The following is a 20846-nucleotide window of genomic DNA, read 5'->3' on the forward strand; positions in this document are numbered from 1 at the left end:
TGGATAGCCCTTAGGTTGTTCTTCGTATCCCTAATTCTTCCCTTATTACTTTGTTTCTAATTTTGTCTTCCTGGCACAGCCTTTCACAAATCTTAGAAATTTCGCATCTGCTGCTTCTAGTTTCCGCACATCTTTATTGATGAGCGTCCAACTGTCCCGCCCAATAAACTGCCATGGCTTTACAGAAGATTAGTTATGTCTCTTTTCTTCTTTTACCGTCTTTATTGCAGCACATATACGCATGCAGGTATTAGTATTTTTTTCTCTGTATCCATATCTTGATCATGTGGCATGTTACACCCCGAATATACTCTAAGCCGAACAGAACATAAGGACACCCCACGAACGTATTAGCAGAATGGAACAGAAATCAGTAGATGTGATGTACATGTACAGACAAACAAATAATTACAATTTCGCAAATATCGGATTATTTATTCAAGAGTAAGAGCTTCACAAAGTGAGCAGGTCAGAAACCTCTTGGTTCATCTCTGGTCCTTATGTAAACAGTTACTCGGAGGGATACCGTGCCAAATTCTGTTCAACTGACTCGTTAGATGGTTAAAACACCGAGCTGGTTGGAAAGCCCCATCCATAATCCTCCAAACGTTCTCAACTGAGCAGAGATCCCGTGACCTTGCTGGCCAAGGTAGGATTTGGCAATCACGAAGACAAGCAGTAGAAATTTCGGCTCGGCATCTCACTTGCTGGAGTAGAACTGGTTTCATTGAGGACTCCTGCTGATAACCAGTGAGGACCTGTCAGGAGACGCCCTGGACAACGATGTCGGCCACCATAAGACACGACGACCTAGAGTGATGGTCTGGGGTGGCATTTCTTTTCATAGCAAGCCCCTGCTGGTTATCCTCTGCGGCATCCTTACAGGGCAACGGTACCTCGACGATATTCTACGCCCTGTTCTGTTACCCTTCATGACAAGACATCCTCGGCTTACATTTCAGCAAAATAATGCCCGCAGGCCTACGGGGAGAATTTTTACTGTTTGTTGGAGACTAGAAATCTACTCTGTAGGAATCAGCATGGGTTTCGAAAAAGACGATAGTGTGAAACCCAGCTCGCGCTATTCGTCCACGACACTCAGAGGGGCACAGACACGTGTGCCCAGGTAGATGCCGTGTTTCTTGACTTCCGCAAGGCGTTTGATACAGTTCCCCACAGTCGTTTAAAGAAGAAAGTAACAGCATATGGATTATCAGACCAATTGTGTGATTGGATTGAAGAGTTCCTAGATAACAGAACGCAGCATGTCATTCTCAATGGAGAAAAGTCTCCCGAAGTAAGAGTGATTTCAGGTGTGCCGCAGGGGAGTGTCATAGGACCGTTGCTATTCACAATATACATAAATGACCTGGTGGATGACATCGGAAGTTCACTGAGGCTTTTTGCAGATGATGCTGTGGTGTATCGAGAGGTTGCAACAATGGAAAATTGTACTGAAATGCAGGAGGATCTGCAGCGAATTGACGCATGGTGCACGGAATGGCAATTGAATCTCAATGTAGCGAAGTGTAATGTGATGCGAATACATAGAAAGATAGGTCCCCTATCATTTAGCTACAAAACAGCAGGTCAGCAGCTGGAAGCAATTAATTCCATAAACTATCTGGGAGTAGGCATTAGGAGTGATTTAAAATCGAATGATAATATAAAATTAATCGTCGGTAAAGCAGATGCCAGACTGAGATTCATTGGAAGAAACCTAAGGAAATGCAATCCGAAAACAAAGGAAGTCGGTTCAGTACACTTGTTCGCCCACTGCTTGAATACTGCTCAGCAGTGTGGGATCCGTACCAGATAGGGTTGATAGAAGAGATAGAGAAGATCCAACAGAGAGCAGCGCGCTTCGTTACAGGATCATTTAGTAATAGCAAAAGGGTTACGGAAATGATAAACTCCAGTGGAAGACTCTGGAAGAGAGACGCTCAGTAGTTGGGTATAGGCCTTTGTTGAAGTTTCGAGAACACACCTTCACCGAGGAGTCAAGCACAATATTGCTCCCTCCTACGTATATTCCGCGGAGTGACCATAAGGATAAAATCAGAGAGACTGGAATAGAAGGAAGAATCGATAGAGGTACTCAAAGTACCCTCCGCCACACACCGTCAGGTGGCTTGCGGAGTATGGATGTAGATGTAGATGTTGTCATTATGCTTTCCAAACACTACCTTGGCCAGCAAGGTAGGCAGATATCTCCCTAACTGAAAACGTTTGGAGCATTGCTGGCAGGACCCTACAAGCAACGTGGGATTTTGATGTTCTAACGCGTCAGTCTGACAAAACGTGTCACGATATCCTTCAGGAGGAAATCCAACAACTCTTTCAATCAATGCCAGGCCGATTAACTGCTTGCTTAAAGGCCAGAGGTGGACCAACGCGTTACTTACTTTCTTTTAATGGGCTGCCTATTCTACAGGTTTATTACTGAGGAGTATTTTTGTTCGTACTGGGTGCGTACCTAGAATGGCCATGGTGTTAGTATTATTCATGGATACAGCAAACTCCGTCCACCGGTGCCTACCGACTGCCGTGTCATCCTCAGCCCACAGGCGTCACTGGATGCGGACAAGCAGAGGCACGTTGTCAGCACGCCGCCCCCCCCCCCCCCCCCCCCCTCCCCCGGCTGTTGTCAGATTTTGTGACCGCAGCCGCTACTTGTCAACCAAGAAGCTGCTCGACTGGCCTCAGAAAGGCGGCGCCACCTCCTTGCCGACACCGCTCGGTAGAACCAGATGGTCACCCATCCAAATGCTAGCCTAGCACGACAGCACTTCGGTGATCTGACGAGACGCGTTGTTACCGCTGCGACAAGGCCGTTGACTTAGTTTATATAGTGCCATTTGTAATTTTCTTCACTGTCTTGTATGATAATTCGATCAACAGTGAATAACATGATGTTAATATGTTTATTACCCCCAGTATTTATGTCTGATAGTTTTCTATATCTTTTCCATTCTCTGGTCATGTCATCTGCACAGATATTGAATAACGTTAGTGACAAGCTACATCCTCATTTTACTCCTTGATTTGTTTGTATTTCAGGTGTTATCTCTGTACCGTGTCAGTTCTAATTATGGTGTTTATATACTGTACATGTCAGATGCTTAGGAATTCCTCTTTTTTCCATTATTGCCCATATCTCATCTCTGTGAACACTGTGAAATGCTACTTCATAATCCACAAATGATATGTGAGTTTCAGAATTAAATTCTCGTCTTTTTTGTACTTCCAGTTTCAGTGCGAAAGCATCCTCTATTCAAGATCATCCCTTTGGCAGACTTGTTTGCCCCTCCATTACAATTACATCGGAGATATTTAGTAACCTTTCATTTACTATTTTTCTGTACATTTTGTAAGCAATATTCTGATTATTTATACCCTGTAGTTAGATGTATGAATTCTTTCGCATTTCTTACACTGTGGAATGACGTTTGCTATTTGCCATTCCTCCAGCATCTAGTATTTCACTTAACACACGTGAAAAAGACGAAGCGATCTTAATTCTAAGAGAATTCCAACGTGTTTAATCATACCGGTATTTATTCCATCTAGTCCTGGTTTTTCCGGTTTTTCATTTCTTAGAAACTGTCTTCAGTTCCATCCGATTTATTACCCATTCCTTGCACCTGTTCTTCATTATCTGCGTCTTTGATTTTTGGTCTGCGATATGGTATTTAGCTCCTTATCGTTTGTTATGCAGCAGCTGTGACACAAAACATGTGCAGCTGTTTAATACTAGTACAGTAATGACAGTGATAGTAATAGCAATCAGCCGCTCTTACACCAACTAGTATGCGTGTTTGAATCTCCTCATTCATATGTTTTGTGGTTATTTGCGTCCTATGTCAGGTACTTTAGCTTTTATTTTTATTTTTTGTACTTCATGAATACACTTTAAGACACAAGAAAAAAACAACGCACAACGAAAGAGTTATCCAAATGAGACGCAAGTCGGTAGATGTGATGTACATGCAGTGACAAACAAATAATTGAAGTATCAGGAAGGCTGGATGATTTCTTCAAGAGAAAGAATTGTTGGATGACCTTCTGAAGGTCATCCTGCCAAATTCTGTCAAACTGGTGTGTTAGATCGTCAAAATCCCGGGCTGGTTGGAGGGCTCTGCACACAGTCCCAAACGTTTTCAAATGAGAGAGATCTCGTGACTTTTCTCTCCAAGGTAAGGTTTGGAAAGCACGGAGACAAGCAGTAGACACTATTGCCATGTGCGGGCATGCATTATCTTGCTCAAATATAAGCCCAGGATGGCTTGCTATGAAGGGCAGCAAAACGGGGCGTAGAATATCGTCGACGTACCAGTGTGCTGTAAGGATGCCTCAGATGACACCACAGACCGTTACTCCTAGTTGTCGGGCTGTGTACGGGGCGACAGTCCAGTTGGTAAGCAACCGCTGTCCGGGCGTCTCCAGGCACGTCTTCTCTGGCCATCGGGGCTGGGTTGGAAGTGAGAGTCAGCAATGAAGCCAATTCGGCTCCAGTCAATGAGATTCCAGGCCGAAGACGTGTCTGCAGACGCACGGACAGCAGTGTGATACCAACTGGGATTGTTGATATTTTTAAAAATATCGGGAATCCGATACATAGATATTTAAAAAAAAAGATATCATTGTCGGCCCTCGATATGTCGAGAAGAAATATCGAAATACCGATATATCGATGGAAAAATTACCTACGTACTGGCCTATAAATACACTCCTGGAAATTGAAATAAGAACACCGTGAATTCATTGTCCCAGGAAGGGGAAACTTTATTGACACATTCCTGGGGTAAGATACAACACATGATCACACTGACAGAACCACAGGCACATAGACACAAGCAACAGAGCATGCACAATGTCGGCACTAGTACAGTGTATATCCACCTTTCGCAGCAATGCAGGCTGCCTTTCTCCCATGGAGTCGATCGTAGACATGCTGGGTGTAGTCCTGTGGAACGGCTTGTTATGCCATTTCCAACTGGAGCCTCAGTTGGACCAGCTGCTGGACGTGCAGACCGCGTGAGACGACGCTTCATCCAGTCCCAAACATGCTCAATGGGGGACAGATCCGGAGATCTTGCTGGCCAGGGTAGTTGACTTACACCTTCTAGAGCACGTTGGGTGGCACGGGATACATGCGGACGTGCATTGTCCTGTTGGGACAGCAAGTTCCCTTGCCGGTCTAGGAATGGTAGAACGATTGGTTCGATGACGGTTTGGATGTACCGTGCACTATTCAGTGTCCACTCGACGATCACCAGAGGTGTACGGCCAGTGTAGGAGATCGCTCCCCACACCATGATGCCGGGTGTTGGCCCTGTGTGCCTCGGTCGTATTCAGTCCTGATTGTGGCGCTCACCTGCACGGCGCCAAACACGCATACGACCATCATTGGCACCAAGGCAGAAGCGACTCTCATCGCTGAAGACGACACGTCTCCATTCGTCCCTCCATTCACGCCTGTCGCGACACCACTGGAGGCGGGCTGCACGATGTTGGGGCGTGAGCGGAAGACGGCCTAACGGTGTGCGGGACCGTAGCCCAGCTTCATGGAGACGGTTGCGAATGGTCCTCGCCGATACCCCAGGAGCAACAGTGTCCCTAATTTGCTGGGAAGTGGCGGTGCGGTCCCCTACGGCACTGCGTAGGATCCTACGGTCTTGGCGTGCATCCGTGCGTCGCTGAGGTCCGGTCCCAGGTCGACGGGCACGTGCATCTTCCGCCGACCACTGGCGACAACGTCGATGTACTGTGGAGACTTCACGCCCCACGTGTTGAGCAATCCGGCGGTACGTCCACCCGGCCTCCCGCATGCCCAGTATACGCCCTCGCTCAAAGTCCGTCAACTGCACATACGGTTCACGTCCACGCCGTCACGGCATGCTACCAGTGTTAATGACTGCGATGGAGCTCCGTATGCCACGGCAAACTGGCTGACACTGACGGCGGCGGTGCACAAATGGTGCGCAACTAGCGCCATTCGACGGCCAACACCGCGGTTCCTGGTGTGTCCGCTGTGCCGTGCGTGTGATCATTGCTTGTACAGCCCTCTCGCAGTGTCCGGAGTAAGTATGGTGGGTCTGACACACCGGTGTCAATGTGTTCTTTTTTCCATTTCCAGGAGTGTTTATCACCTGCACATTGTAAATATACTGCCCGTTTTAGAGCTGTTTGTATGAGCATTGATTATTCTTATATATTCTGCACATCAAAAACCAGCCTGCTTATCCTCCCTTTAGTGTAATAACTGACAGGAAAATGATGCACGTTAACACTTCGCGATAACCACTTTTCTAACAATGATGACAGCACGTAAGTGGCACAATAAAATGTGTCTGATGGGTCCATCCTTCGGTTTCGTCACATGTCGGATTTGTCCTGAACACTTCATGTCAACCTACCTGTTTTTTTTTATTTCATCAAACGCCAGAGACCTAGTAGTTGTAGTCTCAGAATTGTGTGGTGATGCTAGACGTCGCAGTTTCTGTTGGTAGGGGCGAGTGCCAACGGCGTCAGCATTTCCCCTCACGCGTCTCCACCCATGGCAACACCACTAATGCCAAACCGACTGTCGTCCAGCATATGACCCTACAACCAGGAGTGATGGTATGAAGTAACATTTCCTTTGAAACTTCCTGGCAGATTAAACCTGTGTGTCGGACCGAGACCCGAACTCGGGACCTTTGCCTTTCACAGGCAAGTGCTCTACCATCTGTGCTACCATAGCACGACTCACGACCTGTCCTCACAGCTTTACTTCTGCCGATACCTCCTCTCCTACCTTCCAAACTTTACAAAAGCTCTCCTGCGAACCTTGCAGGACTTGCCTGCTAAAGGCAAAGGTCCCGAGTTCGAATCTCGGTCCGGCACACAGTTTTAATCTGCCAGGAAGCGTCATATCAGCGCACACTCGGCTGCACAGTGAAAATCTCATTCTGGAAGCATTGCCTTTCATAGCACGATCGCTTTCAGTGTCAACCGCAGCATCCTTACAGCATAGTGGTGCGTCCACGACATTTGACATCCCGATTTGTTGCCCTTCATGGCAAGCTAATCCAGTCTTACATTTCAGCATGACAATGCATGCCCGCACATGGCAATAGTTTTTACTGCTTGTCTTTGTGTTTGCTGAACACTACCTTGTCCAGCAACGCCGCCGGACCTCTCAACTAACTGAGTAAGGTTGGAGCATTCTGCATAGGGCTTTTGATGGTCTATCGCCACACTGGGACAGAATTGGCACGATATGCCTGAGGAGGGCACACAAGAAACCTATCAACCGGTGCCAAGCCAAATAACAGCCAGAGGTGCACCGACATGTTATTCACTTGCTGAATGTGTGAAGCTCTTTCTCTTGAGTAAATCATCCGCTTACTCTGAAATTGTAATTGTTTGTTTGCCTGGACATGCATATCATATCTACCGATTTCCGTCCCATTCGGATAATTCCTTTGTGGTGCATTGGTTCTTTTGTTAGTGTGTACTTAAAACTAACACAAAAATGACAGTACAATGAAAGATACGTTGCCACTGAGTGTGTTTAAAATATTGTAAGGCATCCGGATTTTATTGACCTTACGTGAGCTTGATCCATAACGACAATACAACACAGTATGAGATCCTCAGAAAATAATTATTATGTTATATCAACAAAAGGCAATTGCTGTAATCTCATGTACCGAAAACTAACAAAACAATGTCTACCAATTTATGGACAGGGGAATGAATAAACAAATTAAAGTGAAACGCATTTTGGAAATGAACTGAGCAGGTAGTTAATGGCATCGGAAAACCCCACTTAACAAGAGAACGTCGAACTTCAGTGAAGAAACGGATAAGGCCAGAACAATACATTATTCCTTTTAACGTAAATACAGGTGGGACCGAGGGTAAGTGGTTGGATGGCTTTAACAGGGCTAGGCTGCAACCTAGCAAGAAAAATAAAATTCACCCCTAACGGACCGGCACTTGGCTAAAGCCATAATGGGCGATCCAGACATGACGCGATGAGGAGATCCCCATTATATAAAAGCATTTTGAGAATTTAAATTTCTAGATATCTCTCTTGTCTCGCAGCTGACCAAACAAGTGTATGAAAAATAGCAAGGTCGTTCAGAACTTTTCTTTCTGTGAAGTGTGGACAATACGCTTCACATATCGTGGCAACAGATAGCTAAGAGGTAGTTAATTATTCCTGTGGGAATTTTTGTGGGCAAAGGAACTGTGCACATGGCTCCAACCCTTAGCAAGTGTGCAATAGCCATATTTCTGCTAGGGAAAAATTAACTTTCTACGGAACGCAAGAAAGTTGAGACTGAGTGAATTCAGTCAAAGCCAGAGTAGGGATTTAGCGTTTCAGACCCAGCAAGGAGACAGCAGCGTTGCAGATGCCACTTGGTAAAGTACCATCACGCATTAGGCCACAGTAAATGTTGAGTCGAGATTTTGCTCACTCCAAGTTATGTATGCATTGACCATTGAATACCAAAAGCTAGGATACTAACTTACCCTCACATTGAGTATGTAAGAGTTTTTTCATTGGTTTAAAAAGTAAATTTATTCTCCACATACTCAGAGCATTGGCCAGCTACAACATCGTAGATGTATATGAGCTAGTGAGGGTTTTAATCATTGTTTATTGTGATAAAAATGTTCATATGTAGAGATAATGATTTTAATAACCATCAATTCGAATGTCCAAGAGTTAAATATTTTGTTAATGAGTGTCAAAAGAAATTGAACATGATTGTTATGTATCACTTGACCCTTGAAAGCTCAGCTGATAAATTATATGTACAAAAAAGAGGGAATAAAATTTTATATTTCTAGAATAGGCCTCAAACTTTCACTTTTATTAATTCATACATTCAAGTTACATGACAGCAGCATTTCTAATGAATTTTGTTATGAGCTGCAACTTTCAGTTTTATTAATTCATGCATTCTAGTTATGTGACAGCAACATTTCTCATGAATTTTGTTATGATCTGCATCTGATATTAGTTGCCTTACAGGGCCATATTTATATAGAATGTCTGTTTAACACCCTGCACACGAGAAGACAGTTCAGATGTTGTGTCCATTTGCACACTAAGTGATAAAGGAAGTTCGCACACATTAGTCCACTCACTATGCAGATACAAAGTGCGGACAATCTCAAAAAATGGCGACCCTGCCAGGATGCAAAATTACAGCATTCCGATAGATTGAGGGTTTGTTTTTTATAGGTACAAAACACACAAGCCTCCCAAACAATAAGCTAACTGAAAAAAATGTGAATGTAAATGTAACTCAATTGTGTAGCAAGTGTGGATAGAATTGTATTCATGTATTTCTTATTTTCTTGCACAACACACAGGTCAATTGGATTGTGTTGAGTTCTGACTCAACTCTGTTAACCAAAAGGCTAAATAAAAGACGAGGAAATGGGTTCAAATATTGCATATAGGGCTGTAGATGATATTTTGGGATCGAATCAAGTCTTACGATCAGATGTTAACATGTAGTCAGGTTCAGAAATTCGCGAACAGCAACGCTTAGTGGAACACTAAAAAATGACAGAAAATAATCGATTAAGACAAAGAGAAGTCATGGAAGATCTTGATAGGATCGAGTTGGACACGCAACTGGTGAATCAGCGTGAACAACACGAGACAGAACACGTAGAAATACCGAATGAGACCGAAAATGCAACACGTGATGTTCAATATGGTCCAAAGAATGGACATGAGAACGGTGTTGCTAATGAACCAGACGCTGAGTCTGTAGATAATGGTTTACAGCATATTGAGCCTAACGTAATCACATTGAATCAGTCAGGCTTGCAATGGTGTGAAAGAACGATTGTTGGTGCTCCTACACTATGTTCGGAAGTGAAGGAATCGGTTCACCGAAACCGAGGTAGGAAATGGTTGCATCAGATGGCAACTGCCGAAAATTAGTGTAGATGAAAACGCCAACATATATGTAATGCTGCAGCGTTTATTACAACAATCTCAGGAATCAGAAAGGCGTATAGATGGGTGATAACACAAGGGTAAAAAGTATTAACACTGGGGCTGAAAGAAACTAACAAGGAAATATAAAAAACGCGTCATAATATTCAAGGCCAGGTAAATCAAATACGAACTGAAGCTAAGGAAGCGCAAATCACGCTTCAAAAGCTCGTTACAGGGCACTAACATTTGAGAACAGACATTGACACTGTCCAACCAGACATGATTACGTTGCGTGAAGTTACGCAACAAAGTGTCCAAAAGGTTAAACAAGAGGTCGAAGCTCTTGCCATCAAAGCGACGACGAAAGCGAAACATGTTATTGTTGAGACGTCTCACAAAAGAACGACAAAAGCAGCATTAAAGAAATTCGATGCTCGTATTATTTTTTTTAAAAAAAAGGAGAGAGAGAGAGGGAGAGAGAAACGAACACCAATTTCAACGGCTGAGATCGAAAGTTTTACGTTCGATCGAAAGTCGAGGTGACGTAGGAGGCGTTAGTGAGGAGTCGCAGACGACGACAGAATCCCCTTTAGTGTCGGTAGCTGCTACTGTGAAGACTGCAGAATCAACAGCTGCCGATAATACGGCAGAAAGGGTACGCGAAATTACGTATGACGTAAGACGGAAAGGCACATGTGGATGCCAGTCCGAAACTGCAAACCGCGAACGGGAAATTAGCTCAAACCAGCATATGCCAGAACATCACGGTAAGCGTAGGGAACAGTGTGGATTGTGACCACTTGTTCAAGAAATATTAACAGGTCAATTGGGAATACAAGAGTGTGGTTTGCAGCAAGGTTCAGTACGTCACGCACAAAGCGCGTCATACGCTGATCAAACGATAGAGACGCGTTACGCAACGCCACAACCTGTAGGACGAATACCGACGGGTTACAGTACGGCGTCTAACGAGCCAGAATTGCTTACACGTCAAGATACAGAGCCGGTAGCGAGCGTTACACACGTTTCCGTAGAACTGATGCAGACCAAGAACAGAATTCCAATCTTAAAAACCCAGCAGGTACATCACAGAGAGAAGCGGGAGGTTTTGATGATAACCACTTTCTTATAGCCCGGAAATACCAACACTATAAGGAAGACGCAAATATTCTCCATCCCCACACATTTATTGACCAATTAAAAGTAGGAATACTGAGCCAATGAAACATAAGTTAGACTTCATTTGTGCACATATGGAAGGAAGTGGTGCTGAAACTATGCAGAACATAGCAGAAACTTGCGATTGGTATGGTTCGTTTAGAGCTGCCTTTAAAGCAAGATATTGGTCACCTAAAGCTCAGATGAGAATAAAATATGGATTATTACAAAATCTCTCATTCGAAAATTCGTGTGAGAAAACAGCAGTCAAATTCTTTGAGGATATGGCTAAAAGGAACCAATACTTAGATGACCCATATAGTGACGGAGAATTGATTCAAATATGAAAAACGGAACTGTCAATGAAGTATCAAAAGCCTTGATAGGACGTGGAGGCGACAATGTAGAAACATTCAAAGGTGTTTTGAGAGAAGTAGAATTAATGTATGAAAACGACGCTCAAAGACGCAGCGATTCAGAACAGAATAATTTTGAAAGAACACGTAATAGTAAAGAGAATATCAATGGTAGCGATGGCAGGCCGGTAACGGGATTGAATTCTGCACGAAATGGGAATAATTACGGAAATGGGAGTAGTGGAAACATTAGACCACAGCGTAATGGATATGGTTTTAATAGTGGTGGGAACATGTGGAATATAGCCGAAAATAGGAATGGCAACTGGAGAATTCGGGATAACCGACAGACTGGTTTTATCAGAGATCTCCAGGTCCATGGAGAGAAAGCAAATGGGAAGGTGGTGCGAGAACGCAGCCACAGGCAAATACTTTGGATAATTACCGGAGAAATGAACCACCAAATCCTGGGAAGCGTGAGGATTGACTGACGTTAGATATTGCAGGAGTTCAAGCAGATAATACACTTTCTACCGAAATGACTGACTAGGCGACCGCAGCAATAAATACATTAAGATGTGACGTACAAGAGTCGGAATTGAGAAGAGGAACGACAGAACGATCATCAAAAGTATCCGTACAGATACTACAAATAGGGAGAAAGACACAACTGAGGTGTTGGGACAAGATAGATTGGACTGGCAGTGACGATGAGGATGAACGCCCTGCATTACCTAGTAATAACCCATTTGATTGTGACCAAGTATTAATGTGTATGGTGCAGAGGTTTGATTCTGCACAGACGAAAAATGATTTTCAGCAGGATAATACATATCCTACTGCAAGCTGTAACGCTACGGTTGATCAAGACGATGGGATTAACAGACAAAATACGGCTAATATAGGTCATAGAAAAAAGAAGGCAGCACGGATAAGTACAATCGATCAAAAGTTCGACATACTACTAGATCTACTAAAACCCTTCCACAAAACTTCGAAAGAAAGGCAGAAAGAGTCTGAGGCGTTGTGGATGGCGGGAATCGAACAAAATCGGGAAGAACAAGGCGATAGTGGAGAGGAAAATGACAGAGAAAATATCCCGTCTGGACCGGAAAACGAACCAGATGATAAAGGATGTGAGATGTCTGATAAATCAGATTCAAAAATACACAATCTTGGTACATACGAGGACATAGTACAGCAGTATTACCGAGACCACGTATCATCACGCCAGACACAGAAAACAGGGTCGTAATAAATAACGACACAGCTGAAAATTGAAATTTGCAACTCTCAGTGGCAGATAACAAATATGATAACGAGTTGAATCAGGAAGCGAGTATAAACGCAATTAATATAGAATCTGACGAATCTCCAGAATATAAGTGTGAAGTACTGTCACACTTAAAGAATACTTGCCAGGCTCTAAAATCCAAATTAAACATGATTACACAGATGTGTGACGAGGAGACAAACATAAAGGTAGTAGAAAGGTGCGAAAATGAAGATTTAAAATCTATATTGGTTACTGTAGAAGCTGATCTGGGAGCAGCGAGACTACAGCTGAACAATTTAAAAAAGGGAAGTACTTCTCCCCAGCTCTCACTGAAGACCATCAAATATTGATGGAAAATAATGCAACTATGGATGTCCATAAACATCCAGTTGTAACAGAACAAACACATACGTCGGTTAAACTACAAAGTAATTGAGGACATATTAATGGAGAAAGTCGAAGACGAGAGAACTTCAGAGATAAGTCCGATACATCATGTAACAGTCAGGGGTATTGTTGTTAACACAATAGTAGTTAAGCGGGAGTCAGTTAGTGGTGGTATCAGTGCTGTTATTCAGTCGCTGCGGTGGTAACAATGACTTATTCAAACAGAAAAAAGACCCAGAGGTATTCAAGATCAAACATAAGTGGAAAGACAAGAACTCGGTTGACATTTGTCAGCATTATTTGCTGAAGAATGACATGCCGTTCTTCAGACCAATTGGATGGGAATTCTTGCAATGGTCATATGGAAATTAGCTATGAAAATCAAAATGTAAAGGGATCACAGATGATACGGCAAAACAATGTAGATATGTTTCAGGTAGCAGAAGATCTCAAGAGGCAGCAGGATGAGTACCAACATGTAAATATTCAAATATAGGTACAATAATACTTATCATTTAACTCGTTAAAGTAGGTCAGAAAAAAATAAAACTAATGACATTACGTACTAATTAACTATCCTATATATCATCAATCCATGCTCATTCAGGCAGTAAAGGAACCAATATAAAATAAAGTAACTTAAAGTGTAAATGATAATTTTTCAGTAAAGTACTGAAAAACTATTTAAATATACACTGTATTATTCAGTTAACATTCAATGTAAAGCTCATTGTAAATTTAGATAAAGAAACTTGTAAGTAGTAGCATTAAACAAAATGTCACGGTAACCACGTGCAACAGAAAACACAAGCAGCGCCACATCACTTGAATCATCTGGGGAAGGAAGACACTGACAACAGAAGCAGAAGATCAACAGGAGGCTACAGTCTGAGTGTGAGATTTTATACGATTGCACAATATGACGTTGGTGACAAACTGGAGACTGAAGTAAGGAATTTACTGACTCATGCTTCACATTAGTGTGGAGATCAAGCCAGGTATATTTTGAAGAATGTTGTCCCACACCTCACCCCAATTGCGAGAGGACGGAGAAAGCCCAGCACCAGCGATGGGCCGGCCGCGGTGGTCTAGCGGTTCTAGGCGCTACAGTCCGGAACCGCGCGACTGCTACGGTCGCAGGTTCGAATCCTGCCTCGGACATGGATGTGTGTGATGTCCTTAGGTTAGTTAGGTTTAAGTAGTTCTAAGTTCTAGGGGACTGATGACCACAGCAGTTGAGTCCCATAGTGCTCAGTGCCATTTGAACCAACCAGCGAGGGACAAAGGACGTACACCTGTGAGGAAAGCAAAGCGACCACATTAGCGACACACAGTATAAGTGACTAACAATAGCAAACTGTCGGCAACAGCTCCATAGTACAACCACCTGGAAAAATAAACTCAGAATATTTCTCTCAATACCAGATAGAGAAGCTAATAACTCAAAACAGATATATCACTTACAGAATTATATGTTCAAAGTTGGCGATATCTTATAACAACATTACTAGTAATCCTTCCAAATAACGTTTACTGAATAAGATATCCTATCCCTGTGCTCCAAGAAAGAAGACATGAAGACAGAGCAAGAAAAGAAGAGAAGAAAGGGTCCCAAGATGAGGGCAAAAGACAGCATGATTTCTTTCTAAATCCTATACCTTAAACCAGTATGAGATTTGGCAGAATCAACAGAAAGCAATATTCAACAAAACCGTGGCAGTTATTTCATCCTAATTATCAAGCCAACCAAAGGCAGTCAAACCATCAAACAAAGATCACATAATGGGAACATCAAACTGCAGCATTTGTCGAGGGGCTACACTCATCAACCTCAATTGCAACTACACCAATAAAGGAATATGTCACCTATGTCGTCGAGTCATGGCATTGCCTTGGACGAGCAGTTTGTCATCAAAACAATGCAATATGGAATTGACCTTGTAATGGCATTTGTGACCGAACACTCAGAACTGTGAATGTCGATAATCTTCATCGACATCACACAGAGTCTACGGGAAGCAAACCTAGCCCGAAGTTTAAAGTGTAAAGTGCGTTAAGAAAGAAAGTGATGCATGTGACGAATTCATTGTAATGTTATAAAGTGTGCAAAAGATAGTTACTTCAACAAGGAGTGGAGATGTCTGCAAATATTCAGTCGTACTTGTACCACTGAGAATTGGTACTTTATGTGTTTCATTTGTATTCTATAATTCGATTTGTGAATTGTTATATTATATTCATAAATGTACCATGTTTTATATGTTGTATTTCATGAGTAAATTTGTAAATGTCCATTCAGTCTAAAGATATGTTAATAAGAATTTAAGTAAGGTAGATTTTTGGAAACGTGTTTTTAAAGATAAATAATGTGAATGAAAATAAAGTTTTAGCCTTGCAAAAATATTAACTATTTTAAATATGATGACAATTCAATACTGATGTAGTATTTACAGTTTGAGAATAGAGAAGAAGAGAAACAAATGCCTCCTTAACTTCACTCACCTGTCATAATCAACAATATCATGAATGTTTGAGAATTGTGGAATGCCTGACATTATTGTAAAGAGAGAATATAAAGGATGGATGAACCATTTTAATAGAAGTTAACCACAAGTACTAGAGGAAAATGTTGTAAGATTAGTCAAATAACTGCTATAAAGGACTGTAAAGCCACATAATAATTATCTAAATAGAAAATGCCTTGAAAAGCACTACATTTGAAATCAAAACAGAATGTTATAACGACATCATCTAGCATGATGTAGACAAATAGCTGGACAATGATTAAAATTAATTGAATTTATGATTTTCCCTGCAATGAGGACTCCTCAACCATTGATCACAGCAGCACAAAATTAATTCAGAAGGGACGTCATGTGTAAGGTGAAAGGAATTTACGGACATTACATGAGCTTGATCCATAATGACAGTACGATACAGTATAAGATCATCAGAAAATAATAATTATATTATATCAACAAAAGGCAATTGCAGTAATCTCATGTACCGAAAACTAACAAAACAATATTTACCAATATATGGACAGGGGAATGAATAACTAAGTTAAAATGAAATGCAATTTGGAAACAAACTGAGCGCGTGGTTAATGGCATCAGAAAACCCCACTTAACAAGAGAACAGCGAGCTTCAGTGCAGAAAGGGGTAAGGCCAGAACAATACATTATTACTTTTAACGTAAATACAGCCGGGACCGAGGGTAAGACGCTGGATGGCTTTGACAGGGCTAGGCTGCAACCCAGCAAGAAAAATAAAATTCATCTCTATCGAGAATGCCGATTGGCTGAAGCCGCACTGGGCGACGCAGATGCGACACAGTGCAGAGATCTCCACTATATAAAATCATTCTGAGAACTAAAATTTCTACATATCTCTCTCATCTTGCAGCAGACCGCACAAGTGTACGCAAAATAGCATGGGCGTTGAGAGCTTTGCTTTCTGCGAAGTGTGGACGATACATTTCACGTATCGTGGCAACAGACAGCTAAGAGGTAGCTATTTATTCCCTTGGGAATTATTGTAGGCAAATAAATTGTGCACATCGCTCCAACCCTTAGAAAGTGTGCAACAGCTATTATTTCAACTAGGGAAAAGTTAACGTTCTACAGATCACAGGAAAGTTGAGACTGAGTGAATTCAGTCAAGGCCAGAGTAGGAAATTAGCGTTTCAGATTCATCACGGAGACAATGGCATTTCAGATGCTGCTTGGTAAAGTACCATCACGTATTAGGCCGCAGTAAATGTTGAGTCGAGATTCTGCATGCTCCAACTTGTGTACGCATTGACCACTGAATACCAAAATCTAATATACTAACCTACCCTCACATTGAGTACATTAGGGTTTTTCATTGGTTTGATAAGTAAATTTATACTCCACCAACTCAGTGCATTGACCAGCTACATCATCATATATGTAAATGAGCTAATGAATTCTTTCCTGTGATAAAAATGTTCATATGTAGAGATAATGATTTGATAAATTATATGCAGAAAAAAAAGGAACAGCATTTTGTATTTTTGACTAGACCCCAAACTTTTACTTTTATTAAGTCATGTGGCAGCAGCATTTGTAATGAATTTTGTTATGATCTGCATCTTTCACCTTTATTAATTCATGCATTCTAGTTATGTGACAGCAGCATTTCTAATGAATTTTGTTATGATCTCAACCTGATATTAGTTGCCTTACAGGACCATATTTATATAGAATGTCTGGTTAACGCCCTGCACTTGAGAAGACAGTTCACATGTTTTGTCCATTTGCACACTAAGTGGTAAGCTGAGTTTGCGCACACTAGTCCACTCACTGTGCAGATACAAAGTGTGGACAATCTCACAATGTAACAATTAGCCGCTGTTACTCAATGTGTTATGTATGTATACTACCTCCATACTCACATGTTTTGTAGGTTATTCCTGCCATATGATGAGTACCCTTTTTTTTTAATTGGTCGTTACTCAGAATGAATATTTCCAGTACGTCCGACTAATAACTGTAGTTTTCAGTGTTAAGAAAACTGTTGTTACAGGAAATCTACCGTTTAAGAAACAGTGAATACTGTAGTATTGTCAGGCAGATCAACATCACAAAACAAACAAAAGTTTCATTAACTTTGTAACTCGAGTATTCCAACGCTAAACTCTACAGATTGCTCAATTTCCATGAAAGTACTGTGAGACGATGCAGACATTTGGATGGTCGTTTGATAATTTTTCTTATGTCTTGGCTACACTTTTATTGTTCAACACATTACGCAATTTCGACCGTACGCCATTTTCAAAGGTAGTGTTATGTCAGTTATATAAAATTTTTCGTGCATACATTGTATCGTATCAACATTCTCGATCATAAAACAAGTGCAAGTTTGCACTTGTCTCATACAAGTTTGCAGTTATCTCGTGATCGAGAATGTTGGCATGATACAATGTATCTACGAATAATTTTATGTAACTGACTTAACACTGCGTTTGAAAATGGCGTAAAGTCGAAACGCTTAAGATGGTGAAAAATAAAACTGGTCGAGGCACAAGAAAAGTTATCAAAAGTGTCCACCGATTGCACTAACTGAACAGAACAGGCGCAGCGAACTGAATAAAGATACTTGTCCTATATACGATCACCGTGTTGCCAAATTGCCTTTTCTGACGTCCATTTTCTGCCAATACACAGGACGAAACTTTTTTTAGAGACTTTTTGTTCTGTTTGAATGTAAGGTGTTATAACCAGGAATAATAAGACAAATATATCACAGTTTCACAATATATTAACACAACACTTATTCTGTCATCAAGGGTCAAGTGAGTAGGCGAACTTCGTGAAAATAATATAAATTGATGGTGGTTATAACAATGTCCAGGAAGTACAAGTGGAATGTGGAATTCCCGTGGAAATGACAAGTTCATTAACTTATTAAGGCTAGTAATTGTTGAAGTCCAAATTCCAGCAGGGCAACCAGATTCTAAGGCCAGAGCGCAGCCAAGTCAACATCGAACAGCAGGTACTCCAGTCCAAGAGACGAAGCTGTCCATCGCAGCGTAGTACATCCGGGTTGTGGAGTAGAACATAGCATGATGACAACTGGCTTGTAAATGGTGGCAGGGTTAAATATGGCTACACAGTAGTAATTCTGCACAATATTAGGAACTTTTTGAAACTAGGGTGTGTGGAGAGGAAGCAGGTCCACCTAACAGACTAGTCTAAATGTTGTATGTGATATGGCTTTTCTATGTTTGCCACCTGCTAAATCCCGTAAGACTTGAAACTGCTGATAGAAATGATTTAGTAATATCCCACATTTTTTACAGGATGGGTCTTCCATCACTTGTACAAAAAATTTAATGGTTCAAATGGCTATGAGCAGTATGAGACTCCCACGCCCGAGGCAGTATTCGAACCTGCGACCGTAGCAGTCGCGCGGTTCCGGACTGAAGCGCCTAGAACCGCTCGGCCACCGCGGCCGGCGCACTTGTACAGATGCCACTAAATTCAGTAACAAATTTTTGCGAACGAGAGCGAACACAATTTCGGCATTATATCACAAATAGCTTCACTTGAGATACTGTATAGTGTAAACGCTCTGCTTTAAACAAAACGAGGGAAATGACTGGACACCGCTGTGCTCATTGCATCAGCCATCCACATCAAAAATAAGGGATTCCCTTTTCAGATAGCGTGGCAGCACATGCTGTGGAAAAATTTATGACTAATGTTCAGTCAAATTGCCATCTGGTAATATATCAATGCCCTATTTTAATTAAAAAATTATAGCAAGGTAAAGAGACAAATTATGTGTTTGTAGATAAATTATTTAAAATATTTACTTATATAAAATATTACAAAAAAATTTTTTTATGTGAAATGAACTTCGTATATGATTGAGGGGTGCTGTTTCGTTAATTTCTCTTACTGGTTTTTATACATAACTGAAAAAAATTATTTGCATAAAAATCCGTTCCTTAGCAATGTATGATGCAAAAAGATCTACTCTGTATTTGATTTGATCGAATTACAATTATGTAGATTAATAACTTCTTTAGGATTTCAGTGGTGAAACTAGTATCTGTTAACTAAACGGGCGTCCACAACAACTTATCCAAGAGGGAGTAAAATTCTAAAATTCTTACTGCTTTGTGACTTTGAAAATATGTAGTGCCCCAAGGGCGGTATTCTTTCAGGAAGTATGCAAAACTAATTAATCTCAAACAATTGATAATTATCCACTTAGTACTTCTAAGATAGAGTATTTTAACATCTAAATGAAATGCATATTTTCATAGAGTAGGCGATCTTTTGATGTTCAACAATCTGAAACTTCATCATCAAATGATTGCAGCTGGGACTTATCAGTGGGATACAACAAAATTATTATATTTCAAACGTGTTAGGTTGGCACAGAATATAGAAAATCTGTAGCTCAAAAATTTAGAATGATTGAGAAAATCCTGTTGGTTTTCAACAAAAACAACAGCAGCAGCAACCAACAAGAAGTTTCACTTTAATGTTCCATAAAGTGAAGAAACAAGGATTAAGCTATAAAACATTTATTCAGTAGTTTGTCTGCTTACGAAACTCCACAACTGGTCCAGTTAGTGGACTTATTGCATTACTTCGATGCTTTTTATTCTTAATGTTGACTGGGATAAACAGTTTGAATAAAACTTCTTCATTTGTGTGCCCATATTGTCCGAAGTTGCTTTACAATTCTTGAGAGTATTTTCGTTCTGTTGTTGGAACCACAAAATATGCGAGTTTTTCTCAGCAAGCGCGTTTCGCTTTATTGAGGTAAGGCATCATCAGTGGTCTGCAGTTAATTTATTTACAATTTGACTTGCTTTAAGATCGTAAGTGAGAGCCAACATATTGTTAACAGTCTATTTCCATCTTAAAGCAAATCAAAATACTTCAGGTTTTCCCAGAGAGATCTGAACATGTGGAATAATTGGGCCTACTGCCGGATGTTTGTGTCACTCTGGCACAATATTTCGTCCAAATAACTCGTTGTCTTCTTCAGGTGCTACCTGAGACTGTCGCATTGGAGAATATTGTCCAGTATTTATGCCCAGAGGGCACTGGGTGCTCTCTCTGCCGTCCGCACCCGCCTGGTGCTGCTTGTACGGTGTTGTCTCTTCCCTGGTGTTCCCTCAGACGTCCGCGCCCAGCTTGGTCTCTATCTGTGGCAGCTCTCTGAGGCCCGT

The 20846-nt window shown here is 41.5% G+C and overlaps 1 protein-coding gene across 1 annotated transcript in view; it reads right to left on the reverse strand.

Moving 5' to 3' along the window:
- LOC126355287 (WAS/WASL-interacting protein family member 3-like) overlaps window positions 1–15687 on the reverse strand; it is a 69089-nt gene extending 53402 nt beyond the window's left edge. The window contains exon 1 of the mRNA XM_050005576.1: window positions 15635–15687. Within this exon, the coding sequence (XP_049861533.1) occupies window positions 15635–15687 (53 nt within the window). The remainder of the gene's footprint in view (window positions 1–15634) is intronic.
- Window positions 15688–20846: the final 5159 nt, after the last annotated feature.

This window comes from Schistocerca gregaria, chromosome 3 (genome assembly GCF_023897955.1).
Source record: "Schistocerca gregaria isolate iqSchGreg1 chromosome 3, iqSchGreg1.2, whole genome shotgun sequence".
Classification (NCBI taxonomy): domain Eukaryota; kingdom Metazoa; phylum Arthropoda; class Insecta; order Orthoptera; family Acrididae; genus Schistocerca; species Schistocerca gregaria.